General features: G+C 39.2%; 1 protein-coding gene across 2 annotated transcripts in view; it reads right to left on the bottom strand.

Moving 5' to 3' along the window:
• INPP4B (inositol polyphosphate-4-phosphatase type II B) overlaps window positions 1-18,859 on the bottom strand; it is a 411,625-nt gene that overhangs the window by 255,915 nt on the left and 136,851 nt on the right. Inside the window, exons 7-8 of one of the 2 annotated variants that reach the window (XM_029940652.1) lie at window positions 9,976-10,026; window positions 700-779 (exon numbers count right to left, since the gene is read on the bottom strand). In XM_029940652.1, coding sequence (XP_029796512.1) covers window positions 700-779; window positions 9,976-10,026 — 131 coding nt within the window. Of the gene's footprint in view, window positions 1-699; window positions 780-1,126; window positions 1,183-9,975; window positions 10,027-18,859 lie in introns of those variants that run through there. The other variant, XM_029940655.1, reaches the window with a different exon arrangement.

Genomic DNA, 18,859 nt, shown 5'->3' with positions numbered 1-18,859 from the left:
ACAATTTTTATATTTGCTTATACTATACAAATATTGAAGGTCATATTTTTCATAATTATAGGAGTTATTACACAGGAAATAGCATACTATTGTTTAGAATTTATAATGAAGTTGAAAAATGTTTATTCTACTTAATACTCAACATTAAAATACTATGTAACTTCTATATCAAAAGAAATTATACTCATTCTCAAAATTAGCTTTGATCCACTGCTTATTTCAATATGAATGTATTTTAACTTATGTTTTATATTTAATAGCATAGCAACAAAATAAGCTCAATAAAAGAGAATAATGAACATTTCCTCTATTATCATACATTTATAATGTTGCCAATAACAAACATATTTCACACCTAGAAACTTACTTGACTTAAAAAGGAACATTTTAATAAATAATAGAAAAATTACTTAATAACATGCTCATCATTTCTATTCTTACCATCAAAGAATTTAATCACTTTAATGATCATGTAAATTTTTTTCCCTATAAGGGTTGAAAACCTTTGACAGTATGAACCATGAACTTGAGTGTGAACTTGAATAATTGTTGGTAAGCTATAACTTGCTGCTGTGGAGAATGTAAGCCATTTGACAGCTGACATCTAAACATCTGTATGAATTGGGACTTTGAAAACCAACCGTCCTTCAATAAATATCATAGGCTATTCACTTGACAGCATTTCTGCAAAGGACTCACCTCAGGCTCAGGGCTAGCAGCTGCTCCTTGGACTTCAGTAGCTCCCCCACTTTAAAACTGGCATAGCCCAGGAAACTTCGCTGAAAAGAAGAAAGAATGGTTTTCATTAGCTTCAGAAGTTCTTAATATTTTTACCGGCACACCAATCATACAAACCTCGTTTTCAAAAGAATGAAATGTTAAATCCATTAGCCTCACAGATACTTCATTTGCAGAGATACAATCCTCACTGACAGATATAACAATAGATCCTTCTCAGGGGGTGAAGTCCAGGGTGCAAATGTATCCTTTTCATTAAAACAAAGAGACCAATAGCCTGGGACATAACAAAATGTATAATGCAGAAGCCAGGACTTCTCTGGGCACTAATTTTCTTCCCCTATGAAAACTGGGGTAGAAGAAAAAATGATAAACTTTCAATATTTACCAATGCTGTCCTCACTCTTAATTAGAATTCCTCAAGTCACTGGCAGCAACAACTTTGTATTCCAGATATGAGCAAATCTGGTACTTGGAGCTATTTTTATGTGGGACTCTGTACAAGTTATAAATAGAAATGCTACATTTCTCCCCCATCGCAGCAATGTTTAAAAGCATTTGTTTCCTTTGTTATTTCTATACTAGCATGGGACAATTTCATTCCAATACATGAAAAAGAAAGGTACTTATTCAGTTACATTTTCTAAAATTGCTTTTTTAACCTATCATACTGGCTGTTGACTATCTATGACTATCTACATTCTGCACTTTTTTGGCCCATAATACAAAGAATAAAACTCTAAATTGGTTTTTCTTTTCCAGGATAAAAATCTTTCATCTCTTTTTAATATTCCCGGCTACTTCTGATTTAAAAGTCACAATATTATGGTATACCATAAATAGTATTTCTCGTTCTCCCCTCAAGGTCAAGAAGTAAACATGAAAACATCAAACCTATATTATAATCTAGGGCACTGCTGCCTCACACATTGTAAAACTCTACAACAAGTCAAAACTGTATCTTCCAGAGCATTCTCTCTCCAGACGTCTGTTGCCAGGCTGAGCTAGAATGAGAGCCTGGACGTAAGAGGTCTGAGGACAACTGGGTCTTTTCAGAGTAAAGCATACAGTTATTTCATACATAGAGCGCTGCATCCACATTTAGCACTTGTTAAGAGTAAGAAAGAAAAGCTTTAGGTCAGAATTTTTCTCCCTCTAATCAAAGCTCTAATTTAGAATTCTTTCAAAACACTAAAATGCAAACATTTGAAATACAACTCAGCTCTAAAGCTGGAGATGCCTCTACATTAGCAACAATAAGCCGAGTTAATTAACTTGAAACTCAAAGAACTGGCTTAGACACCAAGTCACCAAAGCCAGAAGAATATGAGACTAAATGATCAGGTGAAGGATGTTAGGTGAAAACGAGATTGAGGCCCGTGTCGGGCTCCACGCCTGCAGCACAGGCCCTGCTTGGAGTTCTCTCTCTCTCTCTCTCTCTCTCTCACACACACACACACATATACAATAAACAAACATTAAAACCATAGAGCACTTGTGGAAATAAGGTCTAATGATATGTCAATGTGTGAATGTGTGATGAAATGTGAGTCAAAGCAGAAAAGGAAGTTTAATATATATATATTTAGAGAGAGAGAGATGTATTGTATGTTTCTCTATGTATGTGTTTGTATACATGAATGTATTTGAAGCTCCACAAGGAGCTTCATTTTGTTTTCAGACAAACTCCTCCTGCCTAGTGCACTGTAGGCATGTGATAAGTATTTACAGACAATAAGTGAATGAACGGCTGACTTAAAAAAAAAAACTCGGTTTAAGTCAGTCATTCTATTAGATATGAATATTAGAATGCTCTTTCTGCAGACATTTACAAAGTACTAGAATTCACTGAAATGTGGGAAATCCAAACAATTTTAGTGTGCAGATTGTATATTGTTGTAGTGAATTTCATTTCAGCCGTTTGTATTTATTCAGATGTCTATCTCACTTCCTCTTTCCCTGATTATCAGGGTTTTCAAATTCTTATTCCTCATTCCCTCGTCACTCCAGGAAAACTGATGACAGATTTCATGATGCCTCAAAATTTCAAATTATTTTCTCTCTGCCTTTTGAGATTTTGTAGGTATAAATGGATTTTGAGTTAAAAACACAAACTTCGTGTGTCATGAATGTGACTGTGGACTCTTCATCAATTAAAGGAGCAAATGCTCCAGACTGGAATGTAGCAATGAGAGACAGGTGGGGTGGCTATTTTCAGACAGGAGCTACAACACACACCATGAGCCACAGCTGCAAGTAAATTTTGTGACCACAACCTCTGAATGTCTCATCTGTTCACAGCGCAGGAGATCCTGTGGAAGGAACACTTTGGCGTGTCCATCTTTGAGCCAAGCCCAATGCCCAGAACAGAGGGCTGCCGAGTATGCCTAGTGCTTCACTGTAAGTGCTTGAAGTGGACCAGGAAAAATGCCCATGAGTCACCCTTTCCCATCGTAACTGGTTGCCACATGCTTCATCTCAAAGGATCAGGGATTTTACAGAAACCATACAACTTACTGAAAACTAATTTAGGTTATGGCATTATAGCACTGTGTTGTGAAAACATGTCAAACTAGAAGAGGTATTATTCAGGTATAACTATTATCTTATTTATTCTACAAATAACTATATATGGGGACTACATTAATGACATTCCCAAAGATAGTGTATAATTGTTCCATACTGCAATGCTAACAATGCAATTGCCCATATGTTTACTTTCTAGCAGGTTTGTGTGTGTGTGTGTGTGTAAATAAAACACATCATTCCTTCACATGAATGGTAAAGGGATCTTGTAAAAGAGTAAATTAATTAGAGGAAAATAGTCTTCTCTGTTTCTAAAACCTAAATCCCCAATGGAAGGAAAATAGCTAATGTAAAAAAATAACTTAATATAAAGGTATTTTAACTTTGCTGTCACTGGAATCATAACTATAGAATTTTAGAGAATTATTTTATTTTTTCAAGTTTTTTTTAAAATTCTAGCTAGTTAACATATAGTGTAATGTTGATTTTAGGAGGAGAATTTAATGATTCTTCTTGTACATACAACACCCAGGGCTCCTCACAACTCTTAACGTCCATCCCATCCATCCCATCCCCCACAGATTTTCTTCCATCAACCACCACTTTGTTCTCTAGAGTTAAGGCTCCCATGGTTTACTCCTCTCTCTTTCCCCCTCCCCTTCCTCTATGTTCATCTGTTTTGTTTCTTAAATTCCACATATGAGTGAAATCATATGGCAATTCTTTTTCTCTTAGTTTGCTTAGCAAGAAATTTCTTTAAAAACTTTTATATTTCAAATATAACTCAAGGAACAAGCTTTTCCATCTTTTCTTCAGTGCTGTTTCTAAAATTCTCATAGGTTTTAAACTCGGAGCTCTAATATCAGTGGAAAATTATAAGACAAACAAAAAATTTAGGTCTTGCTAGAGTTGGAACTCAGAGGTCTAAAGTGTCATATTAAATCAGTTATTCTGCCCCCAAATGGAAATCTGGGCAATTAAGTCACTTCTCCCAATTCCCAGATGGGCTATCCACTAATGGGTATTGTCTGGCCTTGTTACTCTGTCTTCTCTCTTACTAATCTGTGGTCTTAAGTGAGTTACTCCATCACTCACAGCTTTAATGGCCGTATGAAAAAGTTGCATATGATAAATCAATCTTTCTCATAATTATTGTAATGAGAATCAACCTAATCCAGGAAAAGTACCTAATACATTGCTGGGAAAATAGGAATTTAAGGGAGTTAACTGGCTTCTATATGGTCCCAGAACTAGTTAACATGCAGAGGCAAAGTTGGAATCCAGGTTTCTTGCTTTTCAGTCCATCATTCTTGTATCCCCATCACGCTGTGCCTTATTTCCAGGACAGGTGGCAATTCCCTCTCCCTCTGCCAGGCTCTCGGCCTGCACAACATGCGGCTCTGACCTTTTCTGCCTGCTCATGACAGTGCAACACGCACAATGATCATTCTGGTGCAAGCACCCAAGGCAGATGATCATTAAATTGCTTGATGCACAATTTCAATCGCTCACCTGGCTGGAGAGTGAAATCGAGAAGGGTGGAGAAGAGCGGGCATCTGCCTCAATCCCTGGTTGCTCTCCATGGAGAGTGTACAAATCAACAGTTTATCCTACCAGCCCTTGCAGGGACTCCGGCTGAACTATATAAAGAGCCAGAAGACGTACAACCTCAAACGCCTTGCCGTAGGCTGGCCACACCTCCATCACCTATGTTCATCTCACAAAGCCTTTACTCGAAGTATAGGTTTTCTTTATGCTACAATTTGCAAGGTCTTCCCAAGTTGTTCCAAGTACTGTCTAGAGCTGTACTATCCAATGGTAGCATTAGGCTTGTGACTACTCTGAATTGAGATGTGCTGTTAAGTGTAAAATATACATCAAATTAATGCAAGATGGTATGAAAAAGAGTGTGAAATATAGCATTAATAATTTCACGTAGTGATTATGCTTTGCATATACTGGGCTAAATAAAATATTAAAATGAGTTTTGACCATTTCTTTTTACTTTTTAAGAGCATGGTGTACTAGAAAATTTAGAATTACATATGTGGCCCACATTTGAGCACATATAATATTTCCACTAAAAAGGGATTGTTTAGAAGTTAAATATATCAATAATAAGTATCGATAATATGTTGGCCTATTCTTATAAAACTATACATAGGAACCATGGTACAAACTTTAAAGGGTCTTTGAAGTTGATAGCATGAGGCCAATGCACAACATCTCTCGGACATAACTTACAGGACAGGCTGTTTTTCATATTCCATGTACTTGTTCTTCACTGTCAACCCTAACAGATATGGTAACATGGTTTCCCAGCAAATAGGGAAAGAGGATACATGAACTATTCACACTGAAAACAAGACATCAGAAAGAAAAACAAAACATGGGAGGAAATCTATTAAAAGTTGATAAACAGTCCAAAGAAAACTTTACAAAGCATTTTAGGGGCTCCTGGGTGGCTCAGCTGGTTAAGCTTCTGACCTCAGCTCAGGTTATGATGTCACGGTTTGTGACTTTGAGCCCCACATCAGGCTCTGTGCTGACAGTTCAGATCCTGGAGCCTGCTTCAGATTCTGTGTCTCCCTCTTTCTCTACCCCTCCCTTGCTCATGCTCTGTCTCTCTCTCTCTCCCTCCCTCTCTCTCTCTCTCAAAAATAAATAAACATTAAAAAAAATTTTTAAATAAGCATTTTAGGGTAAGAGCATATATCTAAAAATTACATCTTCACTATTAATATAACTCAAAAGGTCTCAGCACAGACATCTACATTACCACATTACTAAGACATAAACAAAAGATCTGGGTGTATCCAAAAGATGCTGCTTAAGAATGCAAAGAAATGAATAGAACATATTTGGACTATTTAAAATAAAAGATTTCAGCTCATCTTTTATCTAGAGTAGTCAATAGTCAGAGTCCTTAGCATGTTGTAATGGCTGAACCAAGTCTTGGCCAAGAGCTAAAACTCTCAGACATGTTTTTGTAATGTCCAAAGCAATATTCTATACATACATTCTATACATTCTATACATTGACAAGATATATATTACCCAAGGGTACCTCATAAGTGTTGAAGATATGGTAATTCTTCTTTATCTAGAATATCGTGTACTCTGAGGGTATCAGAAATGCCATGGCATGCTAACTTGTTTTTTATTTAGGTTCATTCTTACTATGCTTGAGATTTAGTTCTATAATATAATTGCCATTTTATTGAGTTCTGATGTATACTAGATTTTTATATATTGTTACAATTTACATATTATTGCAATTATTTTTAGATGCCTTCCTCCTTTTATTCTAGTGGTTCTAAAATATTTAAGATGATTAGCAAACCAAAATCATGGTATGCTTTCTAATTCATTCAATATGTTTATCATAATTTACTAGTTTACAGGCACAAAGGTAGGGCTATCCGAGTGAAGAAAATAATAGGCTCTTTGCTATCATGGACTTTAACACGTAGGAGGGGTGGGCAGACATTACTAATATATAATATCTATTCTGCCACCTATTCTGTTTCATTACTAATAGCACCTTGATTTTGTTTAAATGAAAATAGTAGAGATTCCCTTCTGTTTGGGGGATCCTCTTTTCTCCGTGATAGGTACCTATCAGTATACTAACTGAAATTTCTCCACAAGTTATTGTTTTCCAGAATTGAAGCAACAGGATCAGTTGCCTTTTGTCCTTCAGTCTTCTCTCCATCTAGATGGTGATTTCTGAAGGTGTGATGGTTAGACTGGACATACTCTAACAAAGGAGGAACATCAAGGTAGATAGAATGTGGTTGCTCGACATCATTATTGAGTAGCTGCAGTCTTGGGTAATTTCCCCAAAACTTTTTCTACCAGGAGAAAAGTGAGTCTGTTACTTTTAACCCACTGTTTGTCAGGTTACTTGCTTCTGAATGCATGCCTAATGAATATAAGCATGCCAAAGAATGTCAATTGAGAATTTTATTTTGACCCAGGAATTAGAGCTGAGTTTTGACAAAGACGTTATACCAAATGCACCATAGTATCAGTTGAGAGAATTTCTTGTGGTCTGAGTTAGCAACCTCCTCACAATGCTTAAAAGGAAGCCAGTTTATAGAAACTGGCCTATTAGTAACCCTAACACACACAGCTGATAGAAAGGTGTATTAGCAGAGAGGGAAGGTGAGCATTTCAGGAGTACTATTTAAGAAATGAGCCTAATATCTTTCTTATATAATACTCAGAAAGACACCTTAAAGTTAAGGGAGGGGCGCCTGGGTGACTCAGTTATTTAAGCATCGCCTTCAGCTCAGATCATGATCTTGAGGTTCATGAGTTCAAGCCCTGTATCAGGCTCTGTGCTGACAGCTCAGAGCTTGGAGTCTGCTTCAGATTCTCTCTCTCTCTCTCTCTCTCTCTCTCTCTCTGCTCCTCCCCTGCTTGCACTCTCTCTCTCTCTCTCTCAAAAATAAACATTTAAAAAGTAAAAAAAAAGTCACAGGAATCTGGTCTCAAAAAATCAATTATCAAGCTTGTGGGTGTCCAAACCATCTTTAGCTCCACTATATTAGGAACTGGGGATTGTCTCTCCTTTGAAAATCATGGACTATCTAGCAACTGATGCCTGTAGGGCTTGTAGAAAGAGTCAGGAGAGAGAGATGGATGAGCTGAGAGAGAAAACACCGGTGGGACAGGCTGCATCTCTTCTATGTGGCATGGAAAGTACATGTGTGTTTCATCTGGGCCAAATAGCACCACAGGCGGCTGAGCAAGCATTACATGCTGGAAAAGTAGGTCTCAGCTGCAAGAGAGTGCAGGGGGAGCCTGGGCAGTGGAGAAGGTTGAGCCAGAACCAGACTCCCCATGGTAGGGAAATATGCAATGGGAAGGAGCCTACAAGGTCTCCAGAATTACCTAGAGTTGTGCTTATGAGACAGCATTTCAATGCCTGTCACATGCTGATGGGCAGCGCTGGCCTGAGCAATAGCAAAACCAGCAAAAAGGGAACCACAACCTCTCCCTGGGCAAGCACAGAAGGAACCTCTCCCCATTCCTTTCTCCTGGCCACAGCACTGAGCAGTAAGAGGACAGGTCAGGACCTGTGTGAGAATCAGACTATGCTCCCCCTCCACTACAAGTTGCCAGAGGCACAGAGATGGCTACCCCATAGTGGGAAATAATGAGAGGGGGGGAGAAGAAAACAATGAAAATCAGAGAAGAGACTCAAGTTTTGAAATGAATATGATGTATTTCAAGAACATGAATGAGAGAAAAAATGGAAATTTACATAATTAGGACAAGATGTCATTAAAGCTTCAAGCAAAGGGGGTTTAACACTGAGCAGTCATGGGGATGAATAGTCTGAGGAGGAAAAATAAGTTAAACTAGCTCATCTTTTTTGAACCTCAAAAAATAAAATAAAATTCCGTATAAAATAATGCATTCAGTTAATAACTGAAATTTCAAAAAGTCTCATTTTATGAAAGAAGTATGAAGGGAGTGATAGCAGCTTGCAATGTAATGGGCAGTTAAAAGGAGTGCCCCTGGGATGGTCAGAGGCCACAGGCTGTGAACTGAGCCCTGTGCCCAGAGCAGGGGAGGAACAGCACCGGGAAGGGCAAGGGTCCTGGGGCCTGCAGCAGTGAGGGGCCTGAGGCCAGGAAGAACTTGCTAGTCACTCTAGAGAAGCTAAACACAAAGTCTGGGCAGCACAGGAGGATTCAAGGAACAGGCAGAGGACAAAGCATGACGATGCTCTTGAGTCAAAGATAACATCCTATCCCCAGGAAGAAACCAGAAGATTGTGTTAGGCATGAGAGAGCACACAGCGCCCTTTTCCCTCTCCTTCAGGATTAGAATGTCAGACATGGCTGACATTCTTCTCCATCAGTTCAGCTCACTCTTTGGTGCACATATTTGGAGGGCTTCCTCAGCAGGTTCAGATAGTGGCTGTCGCCAGTGAGGAAATGATCGGTGTATAGTACACTGTGCCACACACCAACTGGAAGAAGGTTGTCAATAGTCTGTAGGATTTCCGGGAATTTCAAATAGGCCTTTCAGCTGGCTCTGTCCCATGGACTCTTTAGACTCAATTTATTTCTAGGCATTTTCACCCTCTCTGCACAGATCCCGGGGCTCAGCCTGTTGGGCTAATTTTTCAGGAGCTGCCACCACCTACCCTAGGCTTGTCTAAGCCATAAAGGACCTATTATCTCTCCACTCTTCCAATTTCTCAAAGCTGCAGTTGGGATGGCTCTGATGCAGCCCAAATTCTGCAACACTGGTCTGCATTTTGGTGGCAGCCACTATTTTGACCTGCATTACAGAGTTTCTGCAGGAAGCAGAAAACAACACAGTCTTTCAGCTAGTTAGTTCTCTGCCTCCTTCCCGAAGCGGTAAAGCCCATATCAGCAATCTCCTCAGCCTTCTGTTGATCCAGGAATGTTGCCTCCAGATTGCATCCCAGCTCCCTGCAGGACAATTTCTAGATTCATCACAAGCTGGTGAAACTAAATATGAGTTCATCTGAGGATGGTTTTTGAGAGACAAGAAATGAACTCTACACAATTCACCAAATATGTGACAGTGCCCCCTTGCAGGGTCGCACCCTGTTAATTTAACACAATTTCATTTGTCAGCCATTGAACAGCAGAAGGCCAGCGAGAACCCAAATGATTTAACTTAGAAGTGATGTGTGTGCCTTTTGGAAAGATAAGAAACACTTACCCCAACCTCTGGCAGGGGATCCTTGTGTTCAGGTAGGACACTGGTTCGAACCTATAAAGAAAAACAAACATTTTCTGTATGGTTTTGGCATAGAAACTAGTGCAGAACCTTCACATAAGTGCTGGGTGTCATTTTCCATCACGAGCATCAACTCAGACTCAGGTTAATCATTACTGAAGGTGCCTGTGTGCATCCCCTGCTGCAGTGCCATAAAGCTTCCTTCTGATAGTTGCTAAGCTTCCTGATTTTCCTAAGTACACAGAACTTCTGGATCTTTACCCCATCACCCCTTGTCAAATACACAGATATCTGGGCTTTAGGTGAATCAGCTTCGATCTCCTCAAAAAGCAACCCTAATTCAACATACAAGGGAAATGACAGAGTTGGTGTAGGGAAAGTCATTCCATGCAAGCTCAATAGATATTTATTCTCTAAATGAGCACCCAAACCCACGGTCTTGATAGAATATCCCTCCCGCTGGAGAGTTCTGGGCCAAATTGTCAGACGTCATTATCTAAATTCATTTGAAATCTAATTCTTAACTGGGGGAGAGGGAAATAATGTAAAATAATCAGTCATCTGGGGAAGATTTTCATATGTTTGAAAGTGTTCCAAGTGAAATATCAACCCCTTAGATGATAAGTAGACATATATCTTCTACTGAGTAGTGATCCTTAATCCTGGCTGTGTCTTAGAGTTACCTGGGGACCTCTCAAATTGCTGGTGCTCTTTCCTGCCCCTGGATATTGATTCTAATGTACAGCTGAGTCGATGTTTCTCTATTTAAGAAAAAAACGTTTCAAATGAAAAAAAAAATCACGACTATCTTTCTCACTTAAGAAAAAGATACTAAAAGCAAGAAACACATAAAACCTAAATCTAATATATCTTAATTTGAAATAAGGATTAGATAATAAAGTTAAATGAATAGAGAGCAATAGACAAGCATACTGTGTTTAACTGGAGAGCAGAGGGAAGAGGGGACGGATGGGAGAGAGGGACCCTGGAAGCAAATGACGGATCAATATCTTAGGGGGTGATTTTAACAAAATCCCTTTGGAGGTTCTGTGCTGCCAATCATAATTCTCTTGAAATCCTTTAAGTCCTGACATACCTGATCATACCTGGTCAATTCTCCCAGGTTGAAAGGATACTTATAGTACCCCTCATAATGTCAATAGGCTTGAACTAGTTCCCAAGGGCCTACTAATCTTTAACACGGTTTCCACTTTCTTCAAAGAAGCCTCAAGCCATGATAAAACAGTGCATTTTAACTTCCAGCTTAATGCTCCTTCTTTGTTTCTTTATGACAGACCCAGCACTATCGCTTGCACAATTTGTCAGTCATTATGACTCAAAATTGTTCACCAGAGCATAAAATAAATGACAGGAGAGATCCCAACAGAGTAAACAACACCATTTGCAGAACATACTCCACTCAGGATTTCATGACAGAGCGTTCACGGGCTAAGAGCATTTGCAGTGTGGTGGCTGCATTAATGCTCTTTGGTCCAGAATGTTCAGAGGTACCATTCAGTCTCATTATCCGAAAATCATTAGCTGGCCTCAAAGGATAAGGAATCTGTATATTAACAGGGACTATAATGGGCCATATAGTGAGTATATGTGTATGATGTCTCCCTCTCTCAGTCTCTCTCTCTCTCTCTCTCTCTCTCTCTCTCTCTCTCTCTCTCTCACACACACACACACACACACACACACACACACACACACACACAGTATATACTCTGTCTCTCAGAGAGACAGAGAGAGAAAGAGAGTAGTTCCCCCCTTATCCAGGGTTTCACTGGCCATGGTTTCAGTGTTACCCACAGTCAACCATGCTTCTCTGGAAGCAGAGGATTCTCCTTACATATCATCAGAAGGTCAATAGCAGCCTAAGGCTACATCACGTCTATGTCATTCACCTCACTTCATCTCAGCACATAGGCATTTTATCATCTCACATCATCACAAGAAGGGTGAGTGTAATACAATAGGTATTTTCAGAGAGGGAGAGACTACATGCACAGAACTTTTATTACAGTATATTGTAATAATTTTTCTATTTTATTATTTATTATTAGTCTCTTATTGCCCCTGATTTATAAATTAAACTTTATCATAAATATATATGTGTAGGAAAAAACAGAATATGTAGGGTTTGACATTATCTGTGGTTTCAGGCACCCACTGAGGGTCTTGGAAGTATTACCTCTGGATTAGGGAAGACAACTGTATATGTATGTGTGTGTATACATAAATGTATATATACATATATAGTATATAGAGTATGCATATATACATACTTGTGGATGTATATATAGTGTACATGTTATATATATAAATGTACATCTAATACATATTAGAATGGACTATACATAGAGTGAATGTATATTCACGCATATGCAACCAATACAACACATATATATGTGTATGTTTAGGCATCATTTTAAGAAAATATTTGACATCCAAATAACATTATCCAAAGGAATATGCTTGAATTTAGAAATTAAGTAAAAGAAGTCAGATATTGGTGGAAGTCAACATATATAGGATTACTATATATATTTTATTTACTCATACACTATATACACTATGTGTATATAATATATATATACAGTATAGTATAATGTTACATAAGGTGGAATAATGTTGACAATTACTGCAATATGGTCATTAAATTTATATTGATCAAGGACACTTTTTCTTTATAAATATAAAGAAACTCCAAAAAAGAGATTTTTTTAATGTTTTGTTTATTTTTGAGAGAGACAGCATGAGCAGGGGAAGGGCAGAGAGAGAGGGAGACACAGAATCTGAAGACAAGCTCCAGGCTCTGAGTTAGCTGTCAGCACAGAGTCTGATGCGGGGCTCGAACCCACGAACCATGAGATCATGACCTGAGCCGAAGTCATACGCTAAACCAACTGAGCCAGGTGCCCCCCAATAAAAGATTCTTAACCCAAAGTTATATACTATAAACAATTTTCAAAGATAATCATGGACTAGTTGGCCATTCCGATGTGTGTATGTGTGAAGGCAAGATAGAGGATGAACTTCCCTTTACATAATAAAAGTATTTTTGAAAAGTACAAGTATGTCACATTTGCCTAAATCAAGGCATGTTTAAAACACTAGCAGAGCTCCTGATTTAGAGGAATTGAAACGTAAAACTTTTGTAAACAGATTCAAAATAAAGTCATATTTTCATATGAAACACTTGTTTAAGATAGTAAATATGTATAGTTCTAAAATTTTTATATTTAAGGTCAATGCTACAGATGTTATAGTATATAGGTCACACACTAATGATGCTTTTTTTTTTTTGCATAATATACATCCCTTATTACACTAAACACACACTAGGTGGCAAGCACTGGGTTTGCCAGTAAATAATGTCCCATTTCTTCTCTTTGGGACTTCAGAAACCAGTGGGTAGGACAAATATATAATAAATAATCTCACTACAATGTAATACATGCTATAACGAAAATGTGAGCATTTTTCTGTGGGCATTCAGAGTAAGAAATAATTAATTCAAACTGAATGTCAGGAGAAGCTTCACAGAACTAGTCTGGGTTTGAAGGATGAGTAGGAGTTTTAGGCAAGGAAGAATAAGAGAAAGCAAACACGGTGTTACATCATAAGCATGTGTCAGGGAGTTATAAAAGGTCATTTGTTAGGGCATCTGGGTGGCTCAATCAGTTAAGCATCTGACTCTTGATGTCAGCTCAGGTCATGACCTCACACTTCATGACACTGAGCCCCACATTAGGCTCCATGTTGACAGTGTGAACCTGTTTGGGATTCTCTCGCCCACTCTCTCTGCCCTCCCCTACTTGCTCATTTTCTCTCTCTCTCTCTTAACTCTCCCTCTCTCCCTCTCTCAATAGATGAACTTAAAAATAAAAGGGCCATTTGTGTTTGGGAAAGAGTATTCTGATAATACCATAACATGGTGCCTCCAGGGAAATGGTAAGAGTTGGGGAGATGTTTGGTAATATGTTTGGGGAGTGAGGTTGGGGCCATTTGATATCTATCATGTTGTGGAAGTGGAGCTTTCTGCAATTTACAGGCAATAGGATATCAGGTAAGACAATCAAGTAGAAAAGTGACGTCATCAGAGGCCCTTGAAGCATGCCCACTATGCCGAGTCATATTGGGAGGGTAACGTAACCTCTTTATGCCAGTTGCCTTTTGCCTTTTTGTTAGTTATCTTTAGCATAGGGTGGATAATAGGCCTCATAGGTTATTGTAGTACATCTTTTCAGTACCCAGAACAGTACAGGACACTGAGAGGGAAGAAGTAGAGAGTGAGAAAAGAAAAGAAAGGGAAGAAGAGAGAGAAGAAATAAGGGGGAAGGGAGAAAAAGAAAGAAGAAAGGAAGAGGGAGGAGGAGACAGAGGAGAAAGAATAAGACAGAGATGGGGTGGGTAGAGAAGGTGGGCATGATATGTCACTGAAGAAAAAAAAAGCAAAAACCCTGGACAAATTTAGAGGAGGCCTCTTGATGGGGAAGGGATGAAGCAATGGCTGTCACTGTAACATTTGGAATATTCCAGTTCACGGGCAGTGTCATGCCTCCCGAGACTTACTGGCCTTCTTTCAGAATTCATTTTCCCTTTTTTGGTCTTATTAGCAGATATTCTTCCCAGTTTTCTTTACCATACCCCTCCCTGTCCTTCCTGGAACACAAGAATGTCTGGCCTGACTACACATTTAAAGTTATTACAACTTCCTCTTGTCTACACTTTTATGGTCTCAAATAAAGAAAGATCACTCGTGAGAAGTGATTGTGTAGATTATATAGTCCATCTTGAATCGTTCTCAAGTGTCATGTAAAGCAAACTCACTTATTTTTTCATAGGCTGAAACTTCCATATACTAAATTTACCTTGAAAAAAGCAAACCTGAGGATGTGAGGGTGGTGGGGACTGCTGTATTCTTCATGGGTGAGTGTTGGGAGCTATCTGAACTCACCAGCTGAGTGAAAATTCCTGGTGAGGGTACGGCAAGTTTGCATGGTCTCTTGCCCCCAGACAGCTCCCAAAATCTACCCTCTTGAAACTTTCATTTCTGCTTGAGCACGAAACGTCAAAATCCTTTGCGGATTAATGTCATGAGCTGCCTGTCCCCCCGCCCTGTCCCTGAGACGTGACTGCACCTGGTCAGGGAAAAGAATGCAACTCATAACTTTCCCCTAAGCAATACGGATAACTGAATACCTTCTGGGCCTGAACGCCTTTGTGAGAGTCACTACTGCGACAAAATGTATCAATCATCTTTGGGACTATGAGAGCAAGCATATCTCCCGAGAACCTGTTTTTCTGGGAACTTTCTCTTAGAGTTGTAAACTGCCTAATGACCCTTACTCATAAAAAACTGAACTTTACTAAAGAATGCTGTTTGCCTCTTGGTTAAAGGATGCTTCCTTGAGGCTAGACCTGAGGTTTTGACACCATGAGTGCCTATGGCTAAAATTGTAAAATTTATCTATGAGAAATCATTTACTGCTCTTTCTTGTCCTTGTACCTTTTGCCATAAGTAAACCTTGAGAACCAGACAAGAAGGAGACGCCTGCCAGATGGGCAGGGGTGCTTGTCTGGGGATCAGAACGAAACGCAAGGCTCTCCCACTCTCTCTTTGGCCTGTGCCGTCATCCTTCGGGGGACCCCTGGACCTGCAGGAGCTGGACTCCGGCAGGTGAGTGGCTAAGAACGAGGCAATAGGGCTGCCTCAACTGCTGGTATCACTGACTAACCAGATACAGAGAAGGGGCAGATCATGCTGCCAGGACTGTGCGCTAGGGTCTCCAGGCCTGAGCCTCGGGCAAGTGCAGCTCCTCAAGAGCAAGTGCAAGTTTCCCCTAGCTGGGTTCCGCTGGGTGGTGTAACAGTGGTCAGACATCCTCCGGGCGGAAGAGGGCCCAGATCTTCTTAGACTGCCATCACATCTGATTAGGTCTCTGATAATGAATATGCCATTAAAACACATCCATTGTGTCTTTTCTAGTAAAAATGTTACTCTAATTCTCTACATATCTCAAGTTAGACTATGTAATTTCATCACATTGCCTTGTTCCATTTGGAAGAGACACCAAACTGTCTTCATACTCAAACACCTGAAAGGCTGACTGTACAGAAATGTTCAGCCCCTTCCACAATATGAATATTTGGGGAGGAAGCTGCTCAGTTAGGACTATATTTCCTAGGATGCCTTGTTTTGAGAGCCAGCCATGTAACCAAGAAAATTATGTGTAAGTGATGTTTGCTGCCTCCAAACAGGAGTTCTCAGAAGTGGGTAGTGTAGGCCCTCTTTGCTGTCTTTTTCTCCTTCCAGCCCTTAGGTGACTGCAAAGCCACATGTGAAAGAAAGCCATTCATCACGCGTCCCTACCAGTATTAGATTATTAAATGATGGTATCAGTTTTCTACTGCTGTGTAACAAATTGCCACAAACTCAGCTGCTTAGAACAACATCTACGTATTAATTCATAGTCTGTAGGTCAGAAATCCAGTCCTCATGTGCCTGATAGCTCTGCTCTGGTCTTCTAAGGCTGCAACCTCCCCTGGAGGTTTGTCCAGGCAAAGGTCTGCTTTCAGCTTCCAGAGGCTGTTAGCAGAATTCAGTTCCTTGTAGCTCTAGGCCCAGTGTCCCCATTTTCTTGATGAATGTCAGCTGGAAGCTGCTATAAACTCCTGGAGGCCACCTTTATTCCATACCATGTGTCTTCCTCCATCTTCAAATCCGGTATCAGAGAATCTACTTTGCACCAAATCTTTCTTATACTTCGGATATCTGTCTCTGGAATCCACTCTCTTTTAATGGCTTACCTCGTTAGGTCACACTCACCGCTGATATTCTCCCTTTCTTAGGCAATTTTGCCACGTTATATGATCTAATCACAAGAGTCTGTCCCAGGGACCATGAAGAATGTGTACAACAATGGGTAGTAATCCGGGGGCCACTGTAGAATTCTGCCCACCACAATGATCAAGAAATAAACTTCACATTGTGCTAAAACACTGAACTGTGGATGTTTACATTTGTTTCAGCAGCTAGCATAATATGACCCCCTATTTATTTTAACTAAAAGTTTGGATTCCATTTATGGTAGAAGAAATCAAGCAAAATAGCTACTATTAAATCCTAAATCACCATTTTAACGTAACAAATGTATATTAACTGCTTATTATGATCCAGTGATGATCATAAGCACTGGCAATCTCAGAGATTAAGAAGACAAGGTATTTCTCACCCATAGGTAATAATGATAACATGGCAAGAGTCAAAACATAAAATTGTTAAGCATCTTCAACTGTGTAAAACTTACCAGCCACTCTTAGATATTAATTTTCCAACTATTTAATTTCTGTTGTGGATGGAGAAAATGATTCATGTATAAACACAAATGATTCATATCTCAGAACCTTAGAGATGGGACAGATCTTAGGGTGAATCTAGAAAAACCACCTCTGTGATATGAAAATTGCACATGAAATATCTCCGGAGGTTACATTTAAATTTTCTCCTTGGACATGTTTCATCTCTAGCTTATTATCTTACTAATTAGTGCTATAGAAGTAGTATTGCTCACCTACCCAAAGGCTCCAAACAGATTAAGTTAATGAAAGAAATAGGCTGATTGTGCGAGACAATAGGGAGGGGAGAGGAGTCTGGCAATAATGGAAATCACATTACCAGTCAATGAAGGGCAACTATCCAGATCCAAGTAATTGAAAAGTTCCAGAGGAAAATTTCTTTGATTATCAACAATGGACAAATCCTAACTTTTTTGCAGGTAGACCATTATTAGTATTTAATTATTTTTGCTGGAAACCAGCCTGATTAAAAAAAAGGTCAAAATATGCCTCGTACTTATTTTAGTGCAGAAAAAAAAAGTGGTATTCTAAAGCAATTGTTCTTAATCTTGACAACACATTAGAAACTGGAATATTTTTTAATGCCAATTTCCAGACCATGTTCTAAAATAATTACATCAGAATCTCTGAGGGAGGAATCCAGGCATCACTGCTTTTTAAGGCTGACTCCACACATGCTTCTAAAGAGCAGCCAAAGTTAACAACTACTGTTGTAAAACAAAGAGATTGTTTTAAGTGTGGGCCTCAAAACTAACTCAAGATCCTAAGAAAGTTTGCAAAAAAAATGTACTAGGCAGTGGTCAAGCGATGGAATAAGGCTCTCTTGGAAAACAAGAAATTAAAAGAATATATTAATGAATTCTCAGAGCTAGAAGAGGTCTTAGACATTATTCGGCCGAATCTCTTAAATTCCAGTGTGCTTATTCTTTACCTACTGGTCCGCAGCTGGATGGGGGGATGTTCTGAGGACTGTCCCTTGCAAACTTGTTATGGAAATGCAGAATCTCAGGCTCACTCCAAACCACTGAATCAGTCTTCATTTTAATTTTAATAAAGTCCCCAAGTAATTCATATGCACATTCAAGTGTGAGGATGTCTGGTCTAGGGGAGTGCTTCTGAGTGAAATAGGAATGGTAGACATTCATTTGCACATAAACATGTTTGAGACAATGGATGGGGTTTGAAGGTATTTAGTAACTTTCTTTTAATGTTAAGCGTCTGTAAAAACTCCAGATAATATTTTATATCAGAGATGCCCTTTCCTTTCTTATGCAAATGAGGAAAGGGTTGCTCTCATCATCAATCATCAAATCAAGAACTGATTTGAGACAGAGCTTGGCTAGAATTTCCGTCAGACTCAGTGTTGTGGGCTGAATCTCCACTTCTCTAACCCCTTCACCACCACCCCCAAGCCCTCAATCTCAAAATCGCACGTTGAAGCCCTAATCAGCAGTACCTCAGAATGTGGCTGTGTTTGGAGATAAGGGTAATTAAGTTA

This window comes from Suricata suricatta, chromosome 1 (assembly GCF_006229205.1).
Source record: "Suricata suricatta isolate VVHF042 chromosome 1, meerkat_22Aug2017_6uvM2_HiC, whole genome shotgun sequence".
NCBI lineage: Eukaryota > Metazoa > Chordata > Mammalia > Carnivora > Herpestidae > Suricata > Suricata suricatta.
This window is presented reverse-complemented; position numbering and strand designations above follow the sequence as displayed.